Here is a 23,757-nt window from a genome sequence, read left to right as displayed (position 1 = left end):
TTGACTTAATTTAATTAATTATGAATAAATAATATTCAAATATTATCACTTATAAATTATTATATATAAATATTATGAAAATTATTATTAATCATATGTGAGCCTGAACCACAAAACATTTTTTTAAATTGAGATTTATACATCATCTGAAAGCTGGATAAATACTGATGTATGGTTTGTTAGGACAGGACAATATTTGACTGCGATACAACTATCTGAAAATCTGGAATGTAAAAATGTGGTTGTCCAAATTAAGTTCTCAATGCATATTACTAATCAAAGATTTACTTTTTATATATTTATAGTAGGAAATTTACAAAATGTCTTCATGAAACATGATATTTACTCAATATCCTAATGATTTTTGACTTAAAAGAAAAATTGAGCATTTTGACCCATTCGATTATTGCTACAAATATACCTGTACTACTTATTACCGGCTTTGTGGTCTAGGGTAACATATTCGAACATTTCCAACAATAAATATGTAACTCAAATTAAATGTATATTTTTATGAAGTGTATTATAGTAATAGATTTCAATGGTTACACCTACATTTCTCATTATAACACAACGCTAACTACAGCTTTCTGTGCTTTCTCGCTGGTCATATAATTTTCATTATAAAAACACAAAACACATATCTAATCTAACCTGATCTAAAATAATTACACCTTAAACAGTCAGAAAAACAAAAAACAGGTACTGATAGTAAAAGAAACACTTGTTTATTAGACAAAACAAGGTGTTTGCTGGCACACATGCATGGTCTGGAAAAAGGACAAACTTTAAAATAAAAAATACAGAGAAACAAATAAATGCTACTCTTGTAGAAGCGAGGCTTGTCTCTAGGCAGTTGTGGGATTGGAGCTGACTGCCGCTTCCTTTGCTTCAGCAGGCCGTCGCTTCCTTTGTCTACTCCGCTTCTTCTTCTCTCCGTCTGTCTTTTTGGGCTGCTGAGGCATGGGTTTCTTCTTTTTCTTCAGGCAGCTCAGTGGGTTGGGATTGCTGGATTTCCTCTTACGTTTTTTGCCTCTCCTGTCATTACTGTCTTTGCTGAGGCCCTCCTTCTCTTTCAGAGCCTTGATGCTAGACTGTTGTGATGGGCTCACCAACTCACCCAGCTGAACCGCTTCAACGTGCTTCAGCGAGCGCTCAGAGGGCTTGTCTAACACCATGGTGTTGAGGATAATGTAGAGCAGAGGAACCCCAGGGATCTTCTTCAGGGCCTTTGTCAACTCTTGATCCTGGTAATAAGGATAATTGTGTTATTTTTTACTTATTTGACCAAATTAAATTTTTGGCATGTTATAGAGTCCTTACCTGAGTTGCAATGAAGTAGTGGTGTGGATTTGTCTCCCCAAGCATCGACAACAAACACTCTGATGCAGGAACCGGATCTTTCACGTGTTTGCATTTCCTGATCTGAAATCTCTGTAAGATTAGTTTTGCTCCATAGAGGTCTTTTGCAAGGGTTTCGAGTTCCTTAAGTGCGCAGCTGCATAGAACAAAACAAATGTTATCACACAAGAATTAATACACTGACATAAATACTAGAAATAAGAATAGCATTAACTTACTTTGTGGTACAGAACTGCACTTCTCCCATGAGATACTTTGGCAGTTGCTCTTTGATTTGTATTTTATTCTTTAACGCTGCTTGACAAAACGTCCCATCAATTAATATCTGGAAAGGCTCCCTAAAGCAAAAGTTGTACTTGTAAAAACTGATGGTTTTCTTCGCGTGCTTCTGACGTTTTATCTTCATGGTGATTTATTGATACATAAAGCTCAGACAAAATAAACGAATAGAGTATCTTGACTGGATAAGAGAAGGATATAAATAAATCCGAACACGCGCGGACTGATACTCTTGATTTATGTAAATATGTCTACAAAACAGTTCGACGAGGCTCAGGGCAGTCTCAAATATAAACGAGCATGGCACCAGAGTGGTTACAGTAAATGGGTGCCGGGTACAAAAACAACAAGCGGCTGTCAGTTAATCTCGTTAATTCTAATAAATAATAATAATATAAAATAAATGTATAATAACTAAAATTAATATATATGTTTAATTTATTATTATTAGATAAATAATTTCAGAATTGTATTAGTTAACTCACTCTAGGAACACTTCAAAGTACTCACTGTTTCCTCAGACTGCTTTTACAGCAGCACCTTCTAGTGAAGGGAAGTTTGAATCATTTTGCGAATCGATTCTTTTGAACAGTTCATTTCTTTGCAAGTTACTGGTTCAAAAACCAATAATGTTTGCGGATAAAGAAATCAGCTGTGAGATATTGCTCTTTATTGCTCTTGATGTATTTGTAATCGCTTTAGTTTATATTTTGAACCGGTTCAACCCATGTATTGAAAAGATCCGATATCAATTAATGATTCATTCATCGTTATCAAGTTCACCGGAATGCACCGGTTTAATGGTTTTGTATCCCCGGTGCGCGTGAAGATGGCATCCCGTAAAGAAACCCAGGATACTCCTGTCAAACAAATCCAGATCGAAGGACTGGTAAGACCCCGTTTAAAAGAATCAGTGTAGATGAGTCCACAAAAAGGTAACTGGTGTGTTTAAACGTCTCTGTTGGTTAACGTTAGTTCACCTGCAGATCACTGTGTAGACTGATTTCAATATATGCCAAACCATAAATAATAATAATAATAATAATAATAATAATAATAATGATAACAATATTATTATTATTATTATTATTATTATTATTATTATTATTATTTATTAAATCTAGTTACCAGAGCAATTTGTGGAAAACTGATAAATGCAATGGTTTGTTTCTGGATGACTTTAGAAATTGTAATATTTTAAATACTTAAAATACTTCGCTTTATATTATTGCCCATTTAGGGGTTTATTTAAAGTTAATGTTACCCCATTTATTTCCAAAGTTCACATTAGCAACATCTACTTCTGAGTTTATATTGTCTACAGAGACTCTTTTGATTTCATGTGATCATATTCATATGGCTGGTATGGTCACATGACTAGAACTGTTTAGTTCTAGTTTTCCCCTGACTGATGATAACTGTAAAACTTAATTTAAAAAAGCAAATTAACTTTTTTTTTTTAAAACAGGCATATTGCTATGCATGTGCAGGTTTAGCTGGAAAATATTGGGTTACTGCACATTAGCAACTAAAGTGGCAACAGATATTTTTGTAAAAATAGTCCCTGTAATTTATTTAAAATTTTTCCCTACAGAGAGACTGACCATTGTTATCAATGAACAAAGACATTGATATTCATCCATATTTATCATCAGCATATTTCATCAGTCATTGTTTATGTTGCACCTATCCAATCCCTCTGTGCTCCTGTATAAGTTATGTTTGCTTTAGTCCCATTGTGAAGTTCAAAGGATATCTTTGTTAGATTCTAACTCTCTGTTTTAAATGAATGGATAAAAGCATTTTTCTCTTTAGTCAAAACAGTCCCTATTGCTGCACAATTCCTCCCTTGTTACTCAGTATGAAGAGATTTTGTACTTAATATTTCAATGAGCTTGTCAGTGTGATGACATTTGTTTTGACTTCAGCAGAAGTTGAAAATGTGCTCATAAAGACATTGGTTAATTTATGATCACAGTCAACCTGAGTTTATCTAAGAGTCCCTGGTTTTTAAAATTATAAAGTAGTTAAGTAAACAGCAATGTCTTATTGTAAACCATCATTTGCCAAGCAGCTGTTTTCTTTTTATGCACAATTCATTTAATGGAATTACTTCCATCAGATTGTAGATCATTGCTTCAATTTTACAGGCCTGAGTACATTTACATTTACATTTACATTTATTCATTTAGCTGATGCGACTTACAATTGCTATATATGTCAGAGGTCGCACGCCTCTGGAGCAACTAGAGGTTAAGTGTCTTGCTCAGGGACACATTGGTGTCTGACAGTGGATTCGAACCCAGGTCTCTCCGACCAATGGCATGGTCTTATCCACTGCGCAATCAATAAATTCAAGCATATCCAACTCAATGATGCTTATGGAAGCTTTTTGCTTGTTTTACTTTCCTATCTCGCTCCCCACTGCTATGAATGAGTGTGAAATGTTGTGAATATACAGAAATTGTAGTTTTTGTTTTGTTTTGTTTTTTTGTTTCTTGCTCTATGTTCTACTTTTTTATTTTTAAAGAATCAACTTTTTTGTACAGCCCAAAAAAGGCTGTTTCCTGTCAAGGTGCTTCAAGTACAGCTGCAATCGTTGATTTCATTGATTTTCTATCCACTTGCCCCACAGCCTGTTTTCCCTGTTTGCTGTTTGTTGGAGCTGTTTGAATGATTTTTTAAAAACATTTTTGTGCTTTCCAGAATATTCTCTGCAGTGTCTCCGCTCAAACTTAAAGATGCTGACGGTTCATTTATGTGCCTTCTTGCACATTCTGAGCTGGAACGATGCTTTTGAGGAAACATTTAGGGCTTCCTGAAGGTTTTTTTGTTTGTTTGTTTGTTGGGTTTTGTCTCTCCATGATTTTACTGACTAAGGTCTTTCTTTCAACCCGCATGGATCACTGGTAGTTTTGTTCTTTTTGTTTTTTTTGCTCAGTATTTGCAGACATCATCATTCATTGTCTTTCCAGCTCTGTGCTGCAGAAAATGTGTACAGACATGGATGATGGGTTCAGAATAATGTAGCACTTTCCCCTTATGCATGTTTACCCAGAAGATAAAAACAGTCAAAAGTTTTGTGACTTTTAGATCCTGTTTAAATGCAAGTGTATTCCAAAAAGTTGTCAAAATATTTAAATACATATTTAAAAATGGATCTTTATGAACTTCTTTCATAAATGTCTGACCAGTAGTTTTTGTCTTTTTTCTGTAACAAACAACTATTTTTAAAACATTAATTTGCTATAGTATACACTACATAGTATGTTTGATGTTTAAAATTGTTATAAAATTTGATTCCAGTGTTTTTTGGCTGAAAAACTTTTGAAACCTGATTGATTATTGCTGTCACTTTCCCATACCCTTGTAATCAACCCTTTCCCCATGAAGCAAACCATTAGGAGGTTTTGTGCAGAATCATATAAACTTTAATAGATGCCATAATCAATCTTGGTTTGTCATTTGGTGACCAATTGTCTTTATGATGGGTACTAATGGCAATATCAGTTGACAGTGGCTCTCTGTCTTTTGAGAGCGCTCTAATGTCTGTCCATCTTCATTGTTTTTAATAATTAGAATCAAATTTTTTCTTTTTCTTTTGGGCTCTTAGTGAAGTCACCAGATCCAATGACATTTTATTCCACAAGGCAAAAGCATTTGCAGGTCACTGGAAACTCATCTGATATGGGTGTTATGCTCCCCTGTGAGCAAAACATTGAGTTAAGAAGGGATAGAGGCAGACCCTGATATTACCAAATGCATTTTGGTTCATCCACCTGAGCATCAGGCATTGTTGCTGCGCTCCGTTTTGTAGACCTGCTGTTCACGGAGTTTTTAGATGAATACAAATAAGCTAAATGTATAAAGCAGGTGGATTAAGGGTAACTGCTTCAGGGTTGGTAAGAAGCTTAAACGGAGAGCTCTACAAATCCCTTCCAGGGATATGTATCTTCTCAGCTTTCTCTCTTTCTCTCTCTCATTCTCTCTCTCTCTCCATCATATGGAACTCTTTATTTTTGACCTTTCAGGCAAAAGCTAAGCACTTTTTAAGCAGTGTGAAATAAGGTCTGCTTATGCATGAGAGTCATAGCAGGGCAATGTTTAAATCATTTCTGATTTATGATTCCCCTAGGAACTTCTCCTTTTTCTCCCAAGACACTTTGCTAGAACATTGCCCGTGATCCAGGTGAGAAGAAGATTGTCAACAGGGGGCAGCAGTGATCCACTAAAATCACTGAACTGTGTCCCTCTTCACTTCATGAGGCTTCAGCCCTACCTTACATCTTTTCAAACGGTGACGTTGGGCTGTCAGTTTCTTTTGAACACACTGAAGGGTGAGAGCAATAACTAAGCATCGATGGGTGCCACTGCCTACTAAGCAGACAGGGCTTTGGAATATTCTACTGTATATTTATCAACTAAATTGTGAGTTTATATATAAAGTCAATATTCTAGTAATATGCATGCTAATAAGCAGCTATAGTGAGAATTGGGTTAAAATAATTCTTACTATTAACAAGTTGCTTATTGACATGCATATTGAAGGTTTATTTGTACTTCTAATGCACATAGTAATGCCTTCTGTATGACCACATTTAAGACAGAACCCTTAAATTTACCCCATACCTAAACTTAACAACTACCTTACTCACTTTTGAAAAGCAAAATTAAGAGTTTGATGAAAAAAATCTTAACTTATATTGATTGTGTTCCAGATTCAAAAGTCTTACCATAATAATTAAGCTTTCAAAGAAGTCTCTTATGCTTACAAAGCCAAGGCTGCATTTATTTGATGAAGTTTTATTACAGTTTAACATAACTGTGCTTTTTAATGTGCTGATGTTTTTAAGTTTCTTTAAAAGATGTAGACAAGGTAATTCAGTCTCTCAACAACCTTTTGGCGGATTCAGATGGTGACAGAAGGTGAGTGTGAGTGGAGCTTATGTATGGCCCTTGAGGGCCCTCTGCGAGGCGATAGCACAGTGACGGCGGGCTGTGAAGTGCAGATTAACAGGCTGAGAGAAGAACTTGATTCGCTGTAAACCTGGAGCACTTCAACAGCAAGCGTAAAAGATTGATGGCTGAGTTGGTGCAGAGGGCGCTTACAATAAGACTCTGGCAAGCAACAGGAAGTAAAGCGTCCTTCAGCATTCCTCACAATAGCCCGCTGTGCCATTTCCCGGCTAAGGTCAAAGTGCCAACAGGAGACCTTACCACCACTCCGACTGAAAGCTGTTTTTTAAGCTGACAAAGTAGATGTCCATCTGCCTGCGGTCATACATCCACCTCTTTCAGAGAAGCCAATTGGTGTGCACCTTGCCGAACTGTCGTGCTTCTCTTTCTCATGACTTTGCAGTGTCTGAGTTTCAATGTGCTTGACAGATGGACTACAGGGACTAGCACTCAATGCCTGCCTCATTCTCACTCTGGATCCCTGATGACTTTGGCTTGTGTTAGAAATCGCTCTCTTTTCGACCTGTGAATGCTACTTGCTCTGTAGCTCTCCCAGTCACCTTGTCCCACCAAGACAATGAGCAAAGGCTTTCTTCGAAACTTGACACATCCTGATGTACACATTGCTCTGTGAGCTTGTTTTCCATTTTGCTGTGTTCAGAATCTTTTAGGGTTGTAATGATAGACTGGTATGACCGTATTGGTGTGCAATATTGACAAAAAATTGTATTACAGTGTTTTCTGGGATTTTATCAGTTATGATAATTAGGTGATATTTTGCTGAGTGTGTTATTGTGTTGGTATCTAAAGGACTGAATACTGAAAAAAACATTGAATGGTTATTTGAAATTATTTAAATAATAAAAAAAAACTCCACCAAACTACTGTTATAAGCATGAGCCCTGTCAGACTGGTCGTGGTGGAGGTGTTGCAACAATATATAGTGATATTCTCAATGTTACCCAGAAAACGGAATACAGGTTTAACTCATTTGAAATACTTCTGCTTAATGTTACACTGTCAGATATGCAAAAGAAATCTAATGTATCTCTTGCTCTGGCTACTCTGTAGAGACCACCAGGGCCGTATACAGAATTCTTAAAAGAATTGGCAGATTTCCTCTCAGACCTTCTGGTTAAAGTTGATAAATTGCTAATCATGGGAGATTTTAATATTCATGTTAATAAAACAAATGATGCATTAGGACTTGAGTTAACTGACCTAATAAACTCTTTTAGAGTTAAACAAAATATCACCGGGCCCACTCATCGTTTTAATCATACACTAGATTTAATTATATCGCATGGAATCGATCTTACTGCTATAGATATCGTACCTCAAAGTGATGATGTTACAGACCATTTCCTTGTATCGTGCATGCTGCGTATAACTGATATTAACTATATGTCTCAGCTTTACTGTCTGGGCAGAACTATTGTTCCAGCCACCAAAGAAAGATTCGCAAATAACCTGCCTGATCTATCTCAACTGCTATTTGTACCCTACACATGAACTAGATGAAATGACTGTCAAAGTGGGCACTATTTTAATAATAAAGTGAAGTGACATTCAGCCAAGTATGGTGACCCATACTCAGAATTTTCTCTAATACATTAGAAGCTGTTGCCCCCATCAAATTGAAAAAAGGTTAGAGAAAAACGTACTGTGCCATGGTATAACAGTAATACTAACTCTCTCAAAAAATACATTCGTAGTCTTGAATGAAAATGGAGAAAAACTAACTTGGAAGTTTTTAGAATTGCATGGAAAAACAGTATGTCCAGCTATATACAGGCTCTAAAAACTGCCAGGGCCGAACATATCCACAAACTCATAGAAAAAAACCAAAACAATCCAAGGTTTTTATTTAGCACAGTGGCTAAATTAACAAATAACCAGACGCCATCTAATTAAAATATTCCATCAATGTTTAAAAGTAATGACTTTATGAATTTCTTCACTGATAAAATAGATAACTTCAGAAATACAATAGCGAATGTAGATTCTGCAGTATCTAACACTTCAGTTTCATCCATCTCAACCAAAGATAAACTGCAGTGCTTCACAACTAGGACAGGAAGAGCTAAATAAACGTATCACTTCATCTAAACCAACAACATGTTTATTAGATCCTGTACCCACTAAATTACTGAAAGAGTTGTTACCTGTTGCCGAAGAACCGCTTCTCAATATTATTAACTTGTCGTTATCTTTAGGTCACATCTCAAAACAATTTAAGCTGGTGGTTATTAAGCCTCTTATTAAGAAACCAAAACTAGATCCCAGTGAACTGGCAAATTACAGGCCTATTTCAAATCTTCCATTTATGTCTAAAATCTTTTAAAAAGTTGTGTCGGCTCAATTGAGCTCCTTCCTGCAAAAAAAAAAAATCTGTATGAAGAATTTCAGTCAGGTTTCAGGCCCCACCATAGCACAGAAACTGCACTTGTTAAAATAAAAAATGACCGGCTTCTTGCTTCAGATCAAGGCTGCATCTCATTTCTAGTCTTAGTGCTGCGTTCGACGCCATAGATCATGACATACTCATAGATCGATTACAAACCTATACAGGTATTCAAGGGCAAGCTCTAAGATGGTTTAGATCCTGCCTGTCTGATCGCTACCATTTTGTTTATTTAAATGGAGAGTCATCTCATTTATCACCAGTAAAATATGGAGTGCCACAAGGATCCGTCCTAAGTCTCTTCTATTTTCAATATACATGTTGCCCCCTGTTATGCTGATGATACTCCGCTAAATATCTCAGCGAGACCAGATGAAACTTCTAAATTATTTAAGCTAACAGAGTGTGTTAAAAATGTAAAAGATTGGATAACCAATAATTTTCTCCTATTAAATTCGGATAAGACAGAGATATTAATTATTAGACCAAAACAGCACACTGAATGTTGTAGATTACAATTTATGACTAGACAGATATACTGTTACTTCCTCTACAGTCAAAAATCTGGGTGTTATATTAGACAGCAACTTGTCTTTTGAAAATCATATTTCCCATGTTACAAAAACTGCATTCTTCCATCTTAGAAACATTGTTATGCTACGAAATAGTTTACCTGTTTCTGATGCACTTCTAGGTGATGCACTTCTCATTACTTACCTATGAGGCCATAATGGTTTAGCTCCTGCGTACCTAACCTAACACCACATTGCAATCCATCACACTCCCAAGGTCTCAAAACGCTGGACTTTTGGTAGTTCGATAGCAAAGTCCACTAAAGGAGGTAGAGCTTTTTCACATTTGGCTCCCAAACTCTGGAATAGCCTTCCTGATAATGTTCAGGGTTCAGACACTCTCTCTCTGTTTAAATCAAGATTAAAAACGCATCTCATTCGCCAAGCATTCGAATAATGCATCTCTTAAATTGTGACTGCAGTTGCATCTGATCAAATGCACATTTTTATTCTTTAGCTTGGGTTTATCTAATTAATTTGACTTTGTTGGAATAGCAGCTATGCTCATTATGTCTCTATTTGTCTCTCTGTTTTGCGGTAACTAGGATATACACAAGCTCCAGTGTGGATCCAGAACACCTAATAAGAGATGATGTTAACCCCTCAGATGATGTTAACCCTGAATCAACAAACAGAACTAACAAATATCGCTACAAGTGTGATTGCATCATATAATAATTGCTGTTAATAGTGTACATCGTCTGGTTGACTACTTCTTGTATAAATTTTTCTGAAAAATCCTGTTATATGCACACAAACTGACAGTCACCACTTATAAGCTACTGCTTAATATTGTAGAAATGTAATTTTCTGTAAAGTTGCTTTGTAATGATTTGTATAGTAAGAAGCGCTATACAAATAAACTTGATTTGAATTGAATTGAACTGAATTGAATGTGAAATTGAAACCACCAGCTGGTGGAAGCAAGCCACTGTTAATAAGTGAGTCATTGTGATTGAACTGAATCATTTAAACAGTTGATTCATTCAGGAACAAACACTGCAATGTTGCAGCATTGTGGCTGTGTTTGGAATGATTTTTGCGCAAAAAAAATGACAAAAATAACTATTATATTTGTAATCATGGTAACTTTTGGAGGAAAAAAAAGTCACTCTTGGTATTAACTATTTGAAATTATATAAATATATACATTTTCTGTTCCCATATCTTGAATTTTGTGGTCATTCTAAATGCATTTTTTTAGACTGAATCATACAGTGGAAGAATGCACTCTAAATGCACTCTCGCACTAGTCTAAACTTCTCATAATGTATGGGTGCACTCTGTAAGGGTGTTTTGAATGGTTTTGAAATACTCAATAATGTCAAATCGCACATTGAAAGTGAAAGTGACGTGACATTCAGCCAAGTATGGTGACCCATACTCAGAATTTGTGCTCTGCATTTAACCCATCCGAAGTGCACACACACACACACACACACACACACACACACACACACACACACACCCGGAGCAGTGGGCAGCCATTTATGCTGCGGCACCTGGGGAGCAGTTGGGGGTTTGATGCCTTGCTCAAGGGCACCTAAGTCATGGTATTGAAGATGGAGAGAGAGCTGTACATGCACTCCCCCCCACCTACAATTCCTGCCGGCCCGAGACTCAAACTCACAACCTTTCGATTGGGAGTCCGACTCTCTAACCATTAGGCCACGACTTTGCCAAAAATAAAAGTTGGAAAAGTTTCATTTGATAACTTTGAAATAATTTATTAAAATGTTATAGTGTGATATAGATATACTTAAGGTATAATTCAAAGCAAAATTAAGTTAATTTTTTTTTTTCAAAAGGGAGACTTCAGTAATTAAAATGGTTTAAAGTTTGTTGTAATAAAGAATTTGTTCACTCAAATAACTCGTTCTTATTCTATTATTATAGAGTCATTTTTACTGATAAGAATTGTCATTTAATATATACTGTGAAACCGTTATATTTTATGAGACAATTTTCATACTATGAAAATCTCATACCTTTACAACCATGCCATTTTCCAGTAACAGCTAGATCTATGTAATTATTATCTGTGGAAATAATAGAAATAGTTCATGGATTTCCCCCATGCTTGATTCTGGTACCTTTTGATTTACCAGCAAAGAAATGTTGCACATCCATCCACATGTTTACATGTTTAAATTGACTGTATTGTCATTGTTAATTTTAACAGTTTTTTGTTTGTCTTCTCAGTCATAGACTTTGTTTTTAGTTGGATTATCTGAACCAATCTTATTAATTTATTTTTTGTGATGTTTTTCTCCTTTAAGATTTTTTTTTTCTTGTCATATTATCATAAACTGCAAAGGTTATCAACTAGTTGTGAATGTTATGTCAGTACCAGTTTGAGGTAAAAAAAAAAAACTAGTGTCGAAAATGTTTAATAATAAAGTTTTTTTTTTTTGGACATAATAACATGCTGTGGTATTGTCTCACTTGTAGAGTAGAAATGGGTCCTGACTAGCACTGAAGGCATAGGAGGCCTGGCTTGATGTGCTGGCTACTACTGACTCTTTGTCCTGCTGGAGTCTTGCCTAATGGCCTTAGTGTTCGCTTATTCAGAAGCTGTCAGTTTTATTAATAATCAGATGGCAAGCCACCAATACAGCCATCAACTGACAACCAGGAATTCTAGACCCCTGCCAGCTTACAATCATTCATACCTCTGCCTCTCGCTTATGAAATTATGGGCATGACTATTTTCTGTCAGATTTTTAAGGTTCTAATAATTATGTACATTCTCTAAGTGTAATTGGAACTGTGAAGCTTGTCAATTTCACTAATAAAATTGTTTGGACAAATTTGTCAACTCTTGCAGCCTCTGTCAGCTTTTCTTTTAGACCCTGTGGAATAGAAAGTGATTAGAATTGGGTAATTTAAATGCTGAAGTAACTAAATAATAGGACGAAATTCATATTAATTCCCCCTGTAAACCTTTATAAGTTTCCTTATAGTATAGAAAGTTCTGGCTCCTGCTGTTTTTGCATCTTTATTATTTGTCTTGTCTCACACCATAATCGGGCCTTTTTTAAATTTAATTTAAATACATTTTTACATTTTATTTTGAGGAAAGTGAATGTCTAAGGAATTTTGAACCTACCTTGGGAAGGAAGGCAGGAGGTGTTTTGTATGTTCCTCTATGATAACTCTAGATTCTGAGTGTCTTTTAGCTCTTATAAAAATAGCTTTCAAGCACAAGCTCTGGATGAGGATCAGGCTTTGAAGATGAATGGATGGTGTGTTGTATTGATTTCTTCTCCCCACATTGGTTCCTTAATCCTGGTTAAGCATTGGGAGATTTAAGCAAGGACCTATGTCATAGGTTTCTGAGCCAAGATCTTGTTAACCATGTCTATTCTTTGTGCCCCAGTGACCTTTCAGTACTGGTTCATTGAATACAGTGCACAGGTTTAGCAGTGTATCTCTCACCTATTTTTATTTGAAACCTTTGAGGCTTTAACACAGGACTTTTTTGTTGTTGTTTAGGATTTAAATACGGTTGTGGCTGCTGTTGGTCACAATTGAAAATCTATTATTGTGTTAGATGCCTGGCCTCCTGGACCCAAGGATCGATACTGCTTTGTCGACAGATTCGAGCCCCTGCTCTCCTGAAGATGAATTAGATTTTTATATAAAAACGCGGAGCTTGGCTCTGCCACTGAGCTTATCGCTGCCATGTGGGACCCTTTACTCTTCACCTGTGGTATTTCATCCACTGTTATTACCGCTGCCCTACTCCTGTGCCGTCTCGGATTTTCCCATTCTCTATCTGTCCTCATCTGTTATCTATATAGGGGACATTTCTAATTCCAAATGGTTATGATCTGTAATAAAGTTTACGGATTAAAGATTAAGCTCTATTTTGTCCCAGATCTACCTGCTACTGAATTCTTCTCAGTACCTTTCCAGGAATCCCTTCCACTGTCCTCCCTTTATCATTTTCAAATGGACTATTCAACCTGTTCAGACTATATTTAGACACACAGTCAGTCAAATTCTTGGACATATTTTTGTTTTGTTTTTTGAAAGAAGTCTCTTATGTTCTGTAAGGTTAATTTAATTAATAAAAGCTATATATATATATATATATATATATATATATATATATATATATATATATATATATATATATACATATATATATAGTAAGCCATTACTCCAGTCTTCAGCATCACATGATCCTTCAGAAATCATTAAAATATGCTGTTCTGTGCTCAGTTGTTATCAGTTATTATTGGTGCTCATTGTTTAATAATGGTTCTTATTAACTGCCTAATGTTTTTGTGTGAACCATGATACCAGGATTCTTTGATAAATAAATTTTTACAGCAATTATTATAGTATATTATATTTTTTCTTTTCTTTATATATATATATATATATATATATATATATATATATATATATATATATATATATATATATATATATATTTGTATATAATGTAAATACATTTTTATTTGTAACAATACTTGACAATTATTGTTGTTTTACTGTATTTTTATCAAATAGATGTGACCTTGGTGAAAGTAAGAGGCTTCTTTTAAAAACAACAAAAGCATCTTAACTATTTCAAACTTTTGTTTCAGTAAATAATAATACATACATTTACTTATTAGTTACTTTTTATATTAGTTACAATTTATATTAGTATATTTTACACACTCAAGCCTAAGCCTTTTGATCAAAAGGTTTTGAAGATCATGGAAAAACAGAAATTCAGTGTTTGTGTGTTTCAGGTGGTGATGAAGATCAGGGCAGTGTGGTGGTGCTGGGGCTGGTGGTGGAGGACAGGCTAGAGATCACCAACGGCTTCCCTTTCCCTCAACACATTGAGGACGATGCTGACTTTGATGAAGGTAAGGGAATAAAGTTGTGCTCATTACCTTAATCATTTGTTAGCACTATTCAGACAGGATTAATTTCCTAAATGGCATTTGAGTTAGAGTTTGTAAAGTAGGTCATCTGCCATCATTATAGTTGCAACTGTTTTTTTATTTTTATTTTACCCACACATCGAATTTAGCTTCATTTTGCTTCCCATTGTATCAGTGTGCTAAGTAATACTCATCACAGATGCCACCCAGTTGACTTTCTCAGAAATGAAACCTTTGCTGAATATATTTTGGGCTTCCTGAAGAAGAATTGAAATAAATAATTTTTTTAAGCCGCTTTGCGGAGAAAGCGAATGATTTAGTGACATGGATGCTGAGATGTGCTACATTAAGTACTGATGGAGTGCAGATAGAGAATACATACAAATAAGTTTCCTGGGAACATTATAAATGTGTTCACTGCTAGATAGTGATCCTGCTATTCCAGATGTATGTAGTTTAGATCACTCTGCCTTAAATTGTGCTTAATACAAGTTTTTGATTTCATAAGCAGGCTTTTGATTAGAAGTACACCTTTATTATGCAGGGTTCTTTCCCTTGTTCTTTTTTTTCTATGTCTTTCTCAGCTTTTTCAGTATGCGTAAACACACAGAAAATAGGGAGGATGTATTACCCATCATGAAAAGATTTGAACCACCAAACCTGGTGTTTGTAGCCTGTATTTTTAACTGCAAATCTGCCATTGCCCTACTCTCCAGTTAGCCAAAGTGGTTTGAATGTGGCTCATTTGTGCAAAGGGTTAAACCGAGAAGGAATTGTTGAATAAAGTTGTTATTTATTTTATTTTTTTTGCGCACAAAAATGATTCTCGTAGCCTCATTAAGTTAAGGTTGAACCACTGATGTCACATGGGCTATATTCATTTTTGGGTGAACTATCCCTTTAAGGGTCCCTCATATACATTCGTTTACAAATGTTGATGCTGTATTATTCAAATTCAAATATTTTTTTCAGTTATAAGATAATGCTTTTATTCAAATTGGTGTCTAACCAACTAAAAAATTCTGATATGTTGTTTTATTTACTGTTGTTTTATGCAGTTATGCACACACAATTTTAATTGAGCATCATTTATTTCAATTACACCAGGAAATGTGCACTTTTAATGCTCGTCCTTGCATTACATCACATTAAACTCCTCTACAAGTGTAAAGTTTTCTGTTTTATCACAGCGCTGTGTCTGGCCTGCCAGCCTCAGTTTAATACCTGCCAGCTCGCCAGTGATCACTAAGGTAGAGAAACGTCATCGTCGATAGTCGAGCTAGTAAACGGTGAAGTAAATTGCGGTGTAATTCAACAGAAACCTGTATCGGAGCAAAGGTTCGGGGCTCAGCTTTTATAGGGCTTCTCCAGAGAGCACTAGCCAGGATGCCTCATCAAGCTCGGTCTGGAGAGAAGTGAGAATGAGAATGGGCTGCTTTCAGTGCAGAGCGGAGGACTGTGAGTTGTTTATCCGCTTTTATGGCCGGTGAGATCACAGGTGTAGCTGGTGAGATGGCTGTGCACCAAGGGAGGGAGAATGAGGCAGGGCTGCATTATTAAAAGTGTAATGGGCTGTAGAGGCTCAGAAATGGAAGCGGCAAAGGAACCAAAAATGATCTAGGGTAGGGTGTTGTTTGGTGGGCCACCAAAATAGGGCTGAGGTGATATGACCGTATACACCACAATGATAGAAAATATTTTGTTATACTGTTTATACTGTGAGACGTCATGATATAAAAAAAATCTGTAAGAAAAAAAAAAGCAACAACTGTGGCCATTTATAATTTATGTCATCTGGGTAATCTTGCCTTTTGGTGTGCGTTAATGAAGTTTAAAATTAATTATTAGAGGATTTTCATCACTAGAGTAAACATATGCATACTGCATGACTATGCACTATTTGTAACAATGTAACATTAAACATATTATTTCTAAAAAAAAACTACAGATTTTTCTATTCTAATAACAAAATTCATAATAATATTATAACATATTGGTATGTAATTATTCAATTAGTTTCTATAATTAAAAAAACTATTTCATGATGTGAAATAGGCTATTATAAATATTAATTATGAAAATAATACAAAGAACAATATATTAGTAATATGATACAGAATAACAATAATTTATTATTATTATTATTTGTATGTTTTTTTTAAGTTGGTTAATGTTATTAATAGATTTTGACATGTATTCATTTGTCACTAGAATACATCATGCAGTAATGTATTTTTTAATGCATAATATTCAGTAATAAAAATAATATATTAATGTTGTTGTATGATAAAATTATCTGTCCGTCTGTCAATCTATTAATTATATATACTTTGTTTAATAATTAAATTGTGTAATTTATTTATTTCTAACATACTTTTATATATGTAAATATATAATAAAAGGAACACACTATTTACTCTTACTGTGATAAAATTATTCATGCCATTTTTTGGTCATACTGTCTACCCCTAACTCCTATGTGGCGCAGACTATATATATATATGTATATATATATATATATATGAGTCCGTTAACATGAGCACCTATGAATCCACTACTGACTGTAATGACTTCCGATGCTTTTATCGAGAAGAGTTGAGTTAGTACTAATTCTAAATGAGAAGTATTCATCCTCAAGCGTAGTGCATGGCATCTCCAAGTATACATTAACCCTGACTCTGACAATGCCTGTGGTATCCTCCTGGTTAATTTATTCTCCTCCTCTGCTACAGGGGGTGTACATATGACAATGTGAGTTTGGGTGACCCTCTTCCACTCTTCCCATCACAGCATGTTTTTCTCCCTGTCTTTAGCCCGTAGGCCTGGACCTGACGAATTATGGCGTCTAATGGATATTTAAACACCCTTCATATGCAAAGCAAGGATCCTTGAACTACACAGGCTGCAGAAAGGTGTAAATTCACTCTTTAATGAGCAGTCGCGACTCCTTTACTTGTTTTTTTCCTGCGAGGCAATTGCTTTATTTATTACTAGAGTTTCAAAAGGTGAGGTCAATCAAGTCAGCCGCAGTTCTTTACCTCCTTGTGAGTGTTTTTTTTTCCCTTGGTCGTTTTCATTTTTGTCCATTATGAAAACCTGCCAGTGACCTGAGGTGACTTCCATCACTTCACTCTATTTTTACCTGGTGTTTGACTGCCTCAAACAGAGCAGAAGTCTTCCAGGAGGTTAGATTGAGTCTTATCTTATGGAGGAGTGCAGGTTTGCTCTGGAGAGACTGAAACGGGAGGGTGGAACACCTAAAGAGCGTAATACAAACAGACAGTCCCAGTCCAGATAAGCTTTGTCTGTGACCTTCCGTTTCAGAGTTTCAAACAGACAAATAAAAAAGGACATTAGATTCAGCTCTGCATATTTATTAAATCCATGTCAATGAATGTTTTTGCTTTTTGTGCATCTTGTAAAGTGTGATTTAAGATTTGCCAAAGCACATTGTAACCATTGCAACATCTAAATACATCTCCAGATTCAACCTCAAGCTGAAGAATTTCTAAAGTAATGCTAAAAATGTAAATGCTTTTTCCTATCACAGGTTATTTTATATATTCTGTTTGGTACTGACGTAAAAAAAAATCCAGCATTTAAATGTACATTAAATAAACAGTAAATACTTTTGCTTACAAAATGTAGAGTGATATAATTATATTTATAATAGTTTTTTATATTTGCACTACTGTTTAAAAGTGGTTGTTTTCTTATAAATAATATTTTGATTTAGCAAGGATGCATTAAATTGATCAAAAGTGACAAATGCAGTAATGATGTTACAAAGCATTTGTGTCAAATAAATTATTCTGAACATTATATTCATCAAAGCTAAACTTTTATCACAATTTCCACAGAAATATAATAAACATTTCTTGAGCACCAGATTAGCATATTAGATTTCTGAAGGATCAAGTGACACTGAAGACTGGTGTAATGAAATTGAGTTTTGACATCACAGGAGTAAATTTGATTTTAAAATATATTACAGCAGATATTTTCAAATTCTAATAATATTTCACAATATTGGTGTTTTTACTGCATTGTATATCAAATCAATGCAGCCTTTTACTAAAGTGAAAAAAGACTAGAGAAAAATATGAACAGAACTTACCACCCCCAAACTTTTAAACTGTTAATCAAAGATGCCTAAAAATGCTGTTTAATAAACATGATCCCTGACCAAAAAAACATTATTATGGAAATGTATAAAAATACCATGGTACCGTTTTAAAAAAAGTATTATGCAATATAATAGTTATGTAATGTTAGGCTAATATAAAAATAAAGTTTTATTGCGTAGTAGAATTACGTAAGTGGCACTAATGTTATGGTAATGTGCATGATATCACCTCAGGGTATTGTTTCTGTGTACATACTTTGACACCGCTATGATTTGATTTCACGGGCATGATTCTGTAGAAATCTGCGAACGTGAATGGAAAACTCAAATGTTGGCAGCATTCAAAATTGTCTACTGCTGTTTGTGTTGTTTTAGAGTTTGTTTCTATGGCTTCAGCCAGAGAGACTTCAGCCCCTGCTGCTATAGGCAGACACACTGTCATAAACTCCTCTCTTAAATGCTGTTTACTGCACTGAATCCAAACTAATCAGAACAGCAGCGTTCCTCCCAGTCTCAGTCTTTCAGTCCGTTTGTTACAAATGTTTTAGCTGCTGTTTTCTAATCTGCCTGTCTGTACTTAAGCACTGTTTCGCTGATTTTCACATGGTCACCAGTCTCATTTTTTTAGCATTTTGGCAAGATACAGTTTCTATTTAAAGGTTTTAAAAAGTTTTTTTTTTCTTATAATATTCTTCCAAGCAGTCATTGTATAGCCAATTATATTTGTTATATAAAAGTAAAAAACTCTTTTCCACTAAATGAGCACAAGCAAGCATGTTATTTCTTTTTTTGTAATTTGTATGCACCAGTGTAACAGTACATAGAAGGCAGAGGATTCTTTAACAGCTGGTATAATTAGTCTTTGTGTGTTTGTCAGGCTTAATTATATTTGCACATACATATTGAAATGTTTATTGCTTCGTAGAACTGTTGTTGTGCTTTTTTTTTTCTGTAACAAAGCATCTTTTCATCATATTCCAGGTCGGCTCTGAAGCAGCCAATGAGATAACGGCAGCTGTTAACTCAACCCCTGTCCCACATGAATGCATCATGATACATTGTCATGCTGTGTTTTGTCTTTTCCCTTAGTGCTTTCAACCTCGCTGTGTATCCATTTTGCTGTTTCCTCTCCTGTTTTACCGCAAGAATGTATCAGTAGTATTAATAAACATTGCAGTCTGCTTGCAACATTTGGATTTTCCCTTCACATTTACAACATTTCTGCCCAGGCATGCCCGTGGATGGCACTTATTCAAGTCTCATTATCATTGGGCAGTACTTTCTGGACCTGGTGGCTCCTAATACTGCACATAATTCAGGTCACACAGCATCTGCTAATGGGTTAATCAGTAGAATTAGGTTTGTTTGAGAAGCCAGACATTAAAATGTGGAGAGTTGGGGGGCTGTTACTGAACACACAGCGTTCCTGTATGAAAGTACCTCGGCCGACAGACTTCCGAGGCACCATAAAGCCATGTTTAATGATCTAGAACAAATTCAACTGAGCTTTACACCGTGTCCTAACCAGGTGTGACACGATACATTTCCAATATCAAGTAATTTGTCAGTCTCCACACTGAAAGTGCTGTGTGACACACTACACAATTACAGCCCGTCAGAACACATTCGCTGGTTAGACCAGGTTATTTAGAACTTTTGCATTGCTTGTGTGCATATAAAAATAAATGATGATTATTATATATGCATTTTATAAATATACGCTACCATAAATGTTGGCATCTGTATGATTTTGACAATGATTTTGAGAGAATTATCTTCTACTCATTGAGGCTGCATTAATTGTTTTAAAAATACAAATACATCTCTATCTATCTGTCTGTCTGTCTGTCTGTCTAAACTTTAGTGATTATTTAAGAATTATATTAATAATTTATATATAATGATTGGATGCAGCCTTTGCACCTTCACAAATTATCTGCAAAGGAAGCATTTTAGGTTTCCAGCTTTGTAGAGTAAGATTACATTTAGTTGACCAGTAGGTGGCAGTATGGGACTTATCAGAAATGCCTGTGTGTGTGTGTGTGAGCTCAGTGACTCCAGCTGGGTGGGGGATTTTATCTGATAAATGCATAAATAAAACTGTGTATGACTCAAAGATTGCAGCTCTGTGCTGTTGGAGGTAATCCACAGCCCATATTTCCTGGCAGAAAAATGTAGTATTCATTGTGGAAATGATCTTGTAGATTAACTCAGTTTCAGGCAGAGGTGCACTGAGAATGGATTATCCATTTAGGCTGTTTGTAAGTTTGTATTTTGCACATGAACCGAGCATTATGGCTTCACCTCCGTGGCAGGAGTGATATATTTTTAAGTTGATTTCAGGTTTGTGACAGAGGAGGGGAGGAGAGGTGTGTGCTACAGTTAACAGCACGCGGACGAAGAAAAATGAATGCTTTCAGGGATGTCGTCAGTCAAGTGCCGTGGCCGGCATCCTAATGTGCTTGGGCTGTGATTTTATTTTTATTTTTTTATCTTCTTCATTTTCCTGAATTTGATGTTATATAACTGTGGACCATGCTGAAAACATCTTTAACCAGTCTAAGCTGGTTTACTCCTGCGTGATTGTTGGTTTAAAGAGGTTATGGGGCTTTTCAGCTAGTTTGAAGAGACCAGATTAAACCGGCTAAAACCAGCCTATCCAGGTTTAAGATTTTTCAGCCGAGTGTGCAAAAGGAAGAGAAAATTATGGTCTATTGATGGGGAGCTGTCATGAAGCCTCTCTTGTACTATTGATTATTCAAATGCAGTAATTTATTAATCGGGTTGGTCTAAACCTGTCTGGAACACAGTCTTTTGACTACAGATATAGTTTAACATAGGAAACAGACACTGGCACATGCCAGTACAGTCTAAATCTTAACAACCTGTATCATAAACAACCTGCCCAATCACATCGCCAAGCACATGAATTGCAGTCTTCATATTTCTTTTGTCCAAATACTATTGGCTGGATATCCAAAACTGTTAATCCTATTGTTGGACCACTTTTTTGGCAAGATGGCTTTGTCTCTTGTGACTGTTTAGCAAGCAGGAATATGGAGATCTACATGCTTTCAAAATCGACTAGTTGATTAATTGGTCTTAAGCGAGCACTGTTTAATGTCGGTTTTGGGTTCAGCTGATCCGGATCAGTCTGGCTTCTTAGGGGGCATCAATTGTGCTTATTATGCTCTTGATGCATTTATGTGTGTGTGTGTGTGTGTATATATATAATAAATTTCATTTTTATTTATTAATTTTTTTGATGCTTTGAATGAGATGAATTAATGAGACGAAAGTTAAAGATAAGTATGTTAATGAAAGCTCTGCTGTGGGTGGAAAAAAGTCTAGATGAACTAGTTAACTTCACTAATTGACCAGACAGGTGTTGGATGACAAGTTGACTATTGGGACTTATTCATATTAGCAACTGATCTGCTGTCTGTCTCAAACTGGGTTCAAACTCAGGTCGTCCATGTGAGCACAACCATACAATGTCTTCACACTTTTAATTGATGTAGTTTTAGTTCCTAATAATCTGCAAACAAATTTAGAAATACTTTTGCCATTATATATGCTACTATTCAAACGTTTGGGGTCAGTATTTTTTTTTTTTAAACAAATAAATACTTTTTGACTAAGTAATACATTAAAAGTGCTGTTAAAAAGTGAAAGTAAAGACATTTACAATGTAACAAAATATTTGTACTTCCAAAATGCTGTTCCTTTGAACTCTCTATTCATCAGAGAATCCTGAAAAATCTATTATGGCTTCCATAAAAATATTAATGAGAAGAAGTTCTAATCTATTAGATCTATTCTAATAGTTCAATCAGCATATGATTTCTGAAGGATCATGTGACACTGGGGACTGCTGAAAAGTCAGCTTTGCATCTAAATTACACTTTGAAATATAATCAAATAGAAAACAGTTATTTTAAATTCTGATGAAATGTTTTAAAAGTCTTACCAACCCCAAACTTTAGAGCAGCAATGTACATCAAATTAATGCTTTTGTTTCCTTAATGGAATGGTCCATGTTTACGTCATGTATCCTATTTTCACTTTTAACCAGCACTTCTTCTCTAAAGCAGTTTCATAACTAGCTGAATTCTGATAAAGAGACCATCTCTTACATATCTGTCTTCTAGTGTGCACAAACCCTGTTTTGGAGCCCTTCCTGTTGCGCTTACATCCCAAATGTGTAGTCCGCCTGAATACCCCATTGCATGCGCTTACTTGTTGTCTCAAGACACAAGAGGTTAAGTGTCGCTTGCAGGGATGGTAAGCAGTGTTGTGAAGTTTCCAGCACGGCCTGATGAGTTTTTGCTCATCAGAGCGAGATCATGCGGCGCTGTCATTTGCTCTGTCGAGGGTGGAGTGCGGCCCGTCACGTCTCCACCGCAGCCCGTGGCGAGGATTAGAGCCGCGGTTAATCTCCGGTTAGATCAGATCAGGCGAGTGCCGCTTCACTGCCCCCTGGGCACCGTTCACCACCCTCACTCTCCCAGCACGAGCCCAGAAATATTTGCTTTGAAATGCATTGCTCTTCACAAACCCTTATTTTTCATCTCCCCCCCTCCAGCAACTTTCCTCTACTCCCCCTCCTCCTTTTTTTCTCCCTCACTTCTCCCCATGTCTTCTCCGTCTGTCCTGGAGGATAGTTCTTGGACAGTAATGAGTGCCCAGAAGGCCCATCCTGTCTCGCAAGCCGGGCTGCATCTGACCCCGAGGCGAACCTAATTCAGGTCAGGGTCAGTGGAAAGCATGTGTGTTTGGGTATGTTTGTCCACTAATGGCATGAAAGACTGCGCTCCCGTCCATTTCCATCTTGCCTTTTGTAAATTTCACCCCAAGACATATTTTGATACTCCCATTAGCATATTTCAGCCATCGTTATTGCGCATCATTCATTGACTAGTGTTTATTTCCTGAGATTTGTTTTCATTAGCGGTCAGCATCAGCTCGGCAGAACTTATTAACTGCTGCGCCTGTGGCCCCCTCGCTTTGGACAACATATTAGTTGTTTTTCACAGTCGGGGGGCTGTTGTAGCATTCATTATGCATCTTTACAACTGTTCCAGATCTGTACCTGTTACCTGTGACCTGCTCTATCATTTTGAATCATTTTGACATAAAGGCATGTCAAGTTTATTCTCTAAATGAAAGTCT

At 35.9% G+C, this 23,757-nt stretch overlaps 3 protein-coding genes across 3 annotated transcripts in view; 1 reads left to right on the top strand and 2 right to left on the bottom strand.

The window, feature by feature from the left end:
- The window catches only part of vps28 (VPS28 subunit of ESCRT-I), a 254,667-nt gene that overhangs the window by 101,981 nt on the left and 128,929 nt on the right, over nt 1-23,757 (bottom strand). The window lies entirely within an intron of this gene.
- utp23 (UTP23 small subunit processome component) lies at nt 707-1,969 on the bottom strand. Its single transcript, XM_052584027.1, has 3 exons — nt 1,581-1,969; nt 1,324-1,498; nt 707-1,247 (listed from the first exon to the last, which is right to left on the bottom strand). The coding sequence occupies exons 1-3, from the start codon at nt 1,766-1,768 to the stop codon at nt 849-851; spliced, it is 762 nt and encodes a 253-aa protein (XP_052439987.1). The 5' UTR covers nt 1,769-1,969; the 3' UTR covers nt 707-848.
- Nucleotides 13,258-23,757, top strand: part of eif3hb (eukaryotic translation initiation factor 3, subunit H, b) — a 63,002-nt gene continuing 52,502 nt past the window's right edge. The window contains 2 exon segments of the mRNA XM_052585201.1: nt 13,258-13,285; nt 14,274-14,441. Coding sequence (XP_052441161.1) covers nt 13,258-13,285; nt 14,274-14,441 — 196 coding nt within the window.

Source organism: Carassius gibelio, chromosome B19, assembly GCF_023724105.1.
Source record: "Carassius gibelio isolate Cgi1373 ecotype wild population from Czech Republic chromosome B19, carGib1.2-hapl.c, whole genome shotgun sequence".
In the NCBI taxonomy this organism is placed as follows: Eukaryota; Metazoa; Chordata; class Actinopteri; order Cypriniformes; family Cyprinidae; genus Carassius; species Carassius gibelio.
This window is presented reverse-complemented; position numbering and strand designations above follow the sequence as displayed.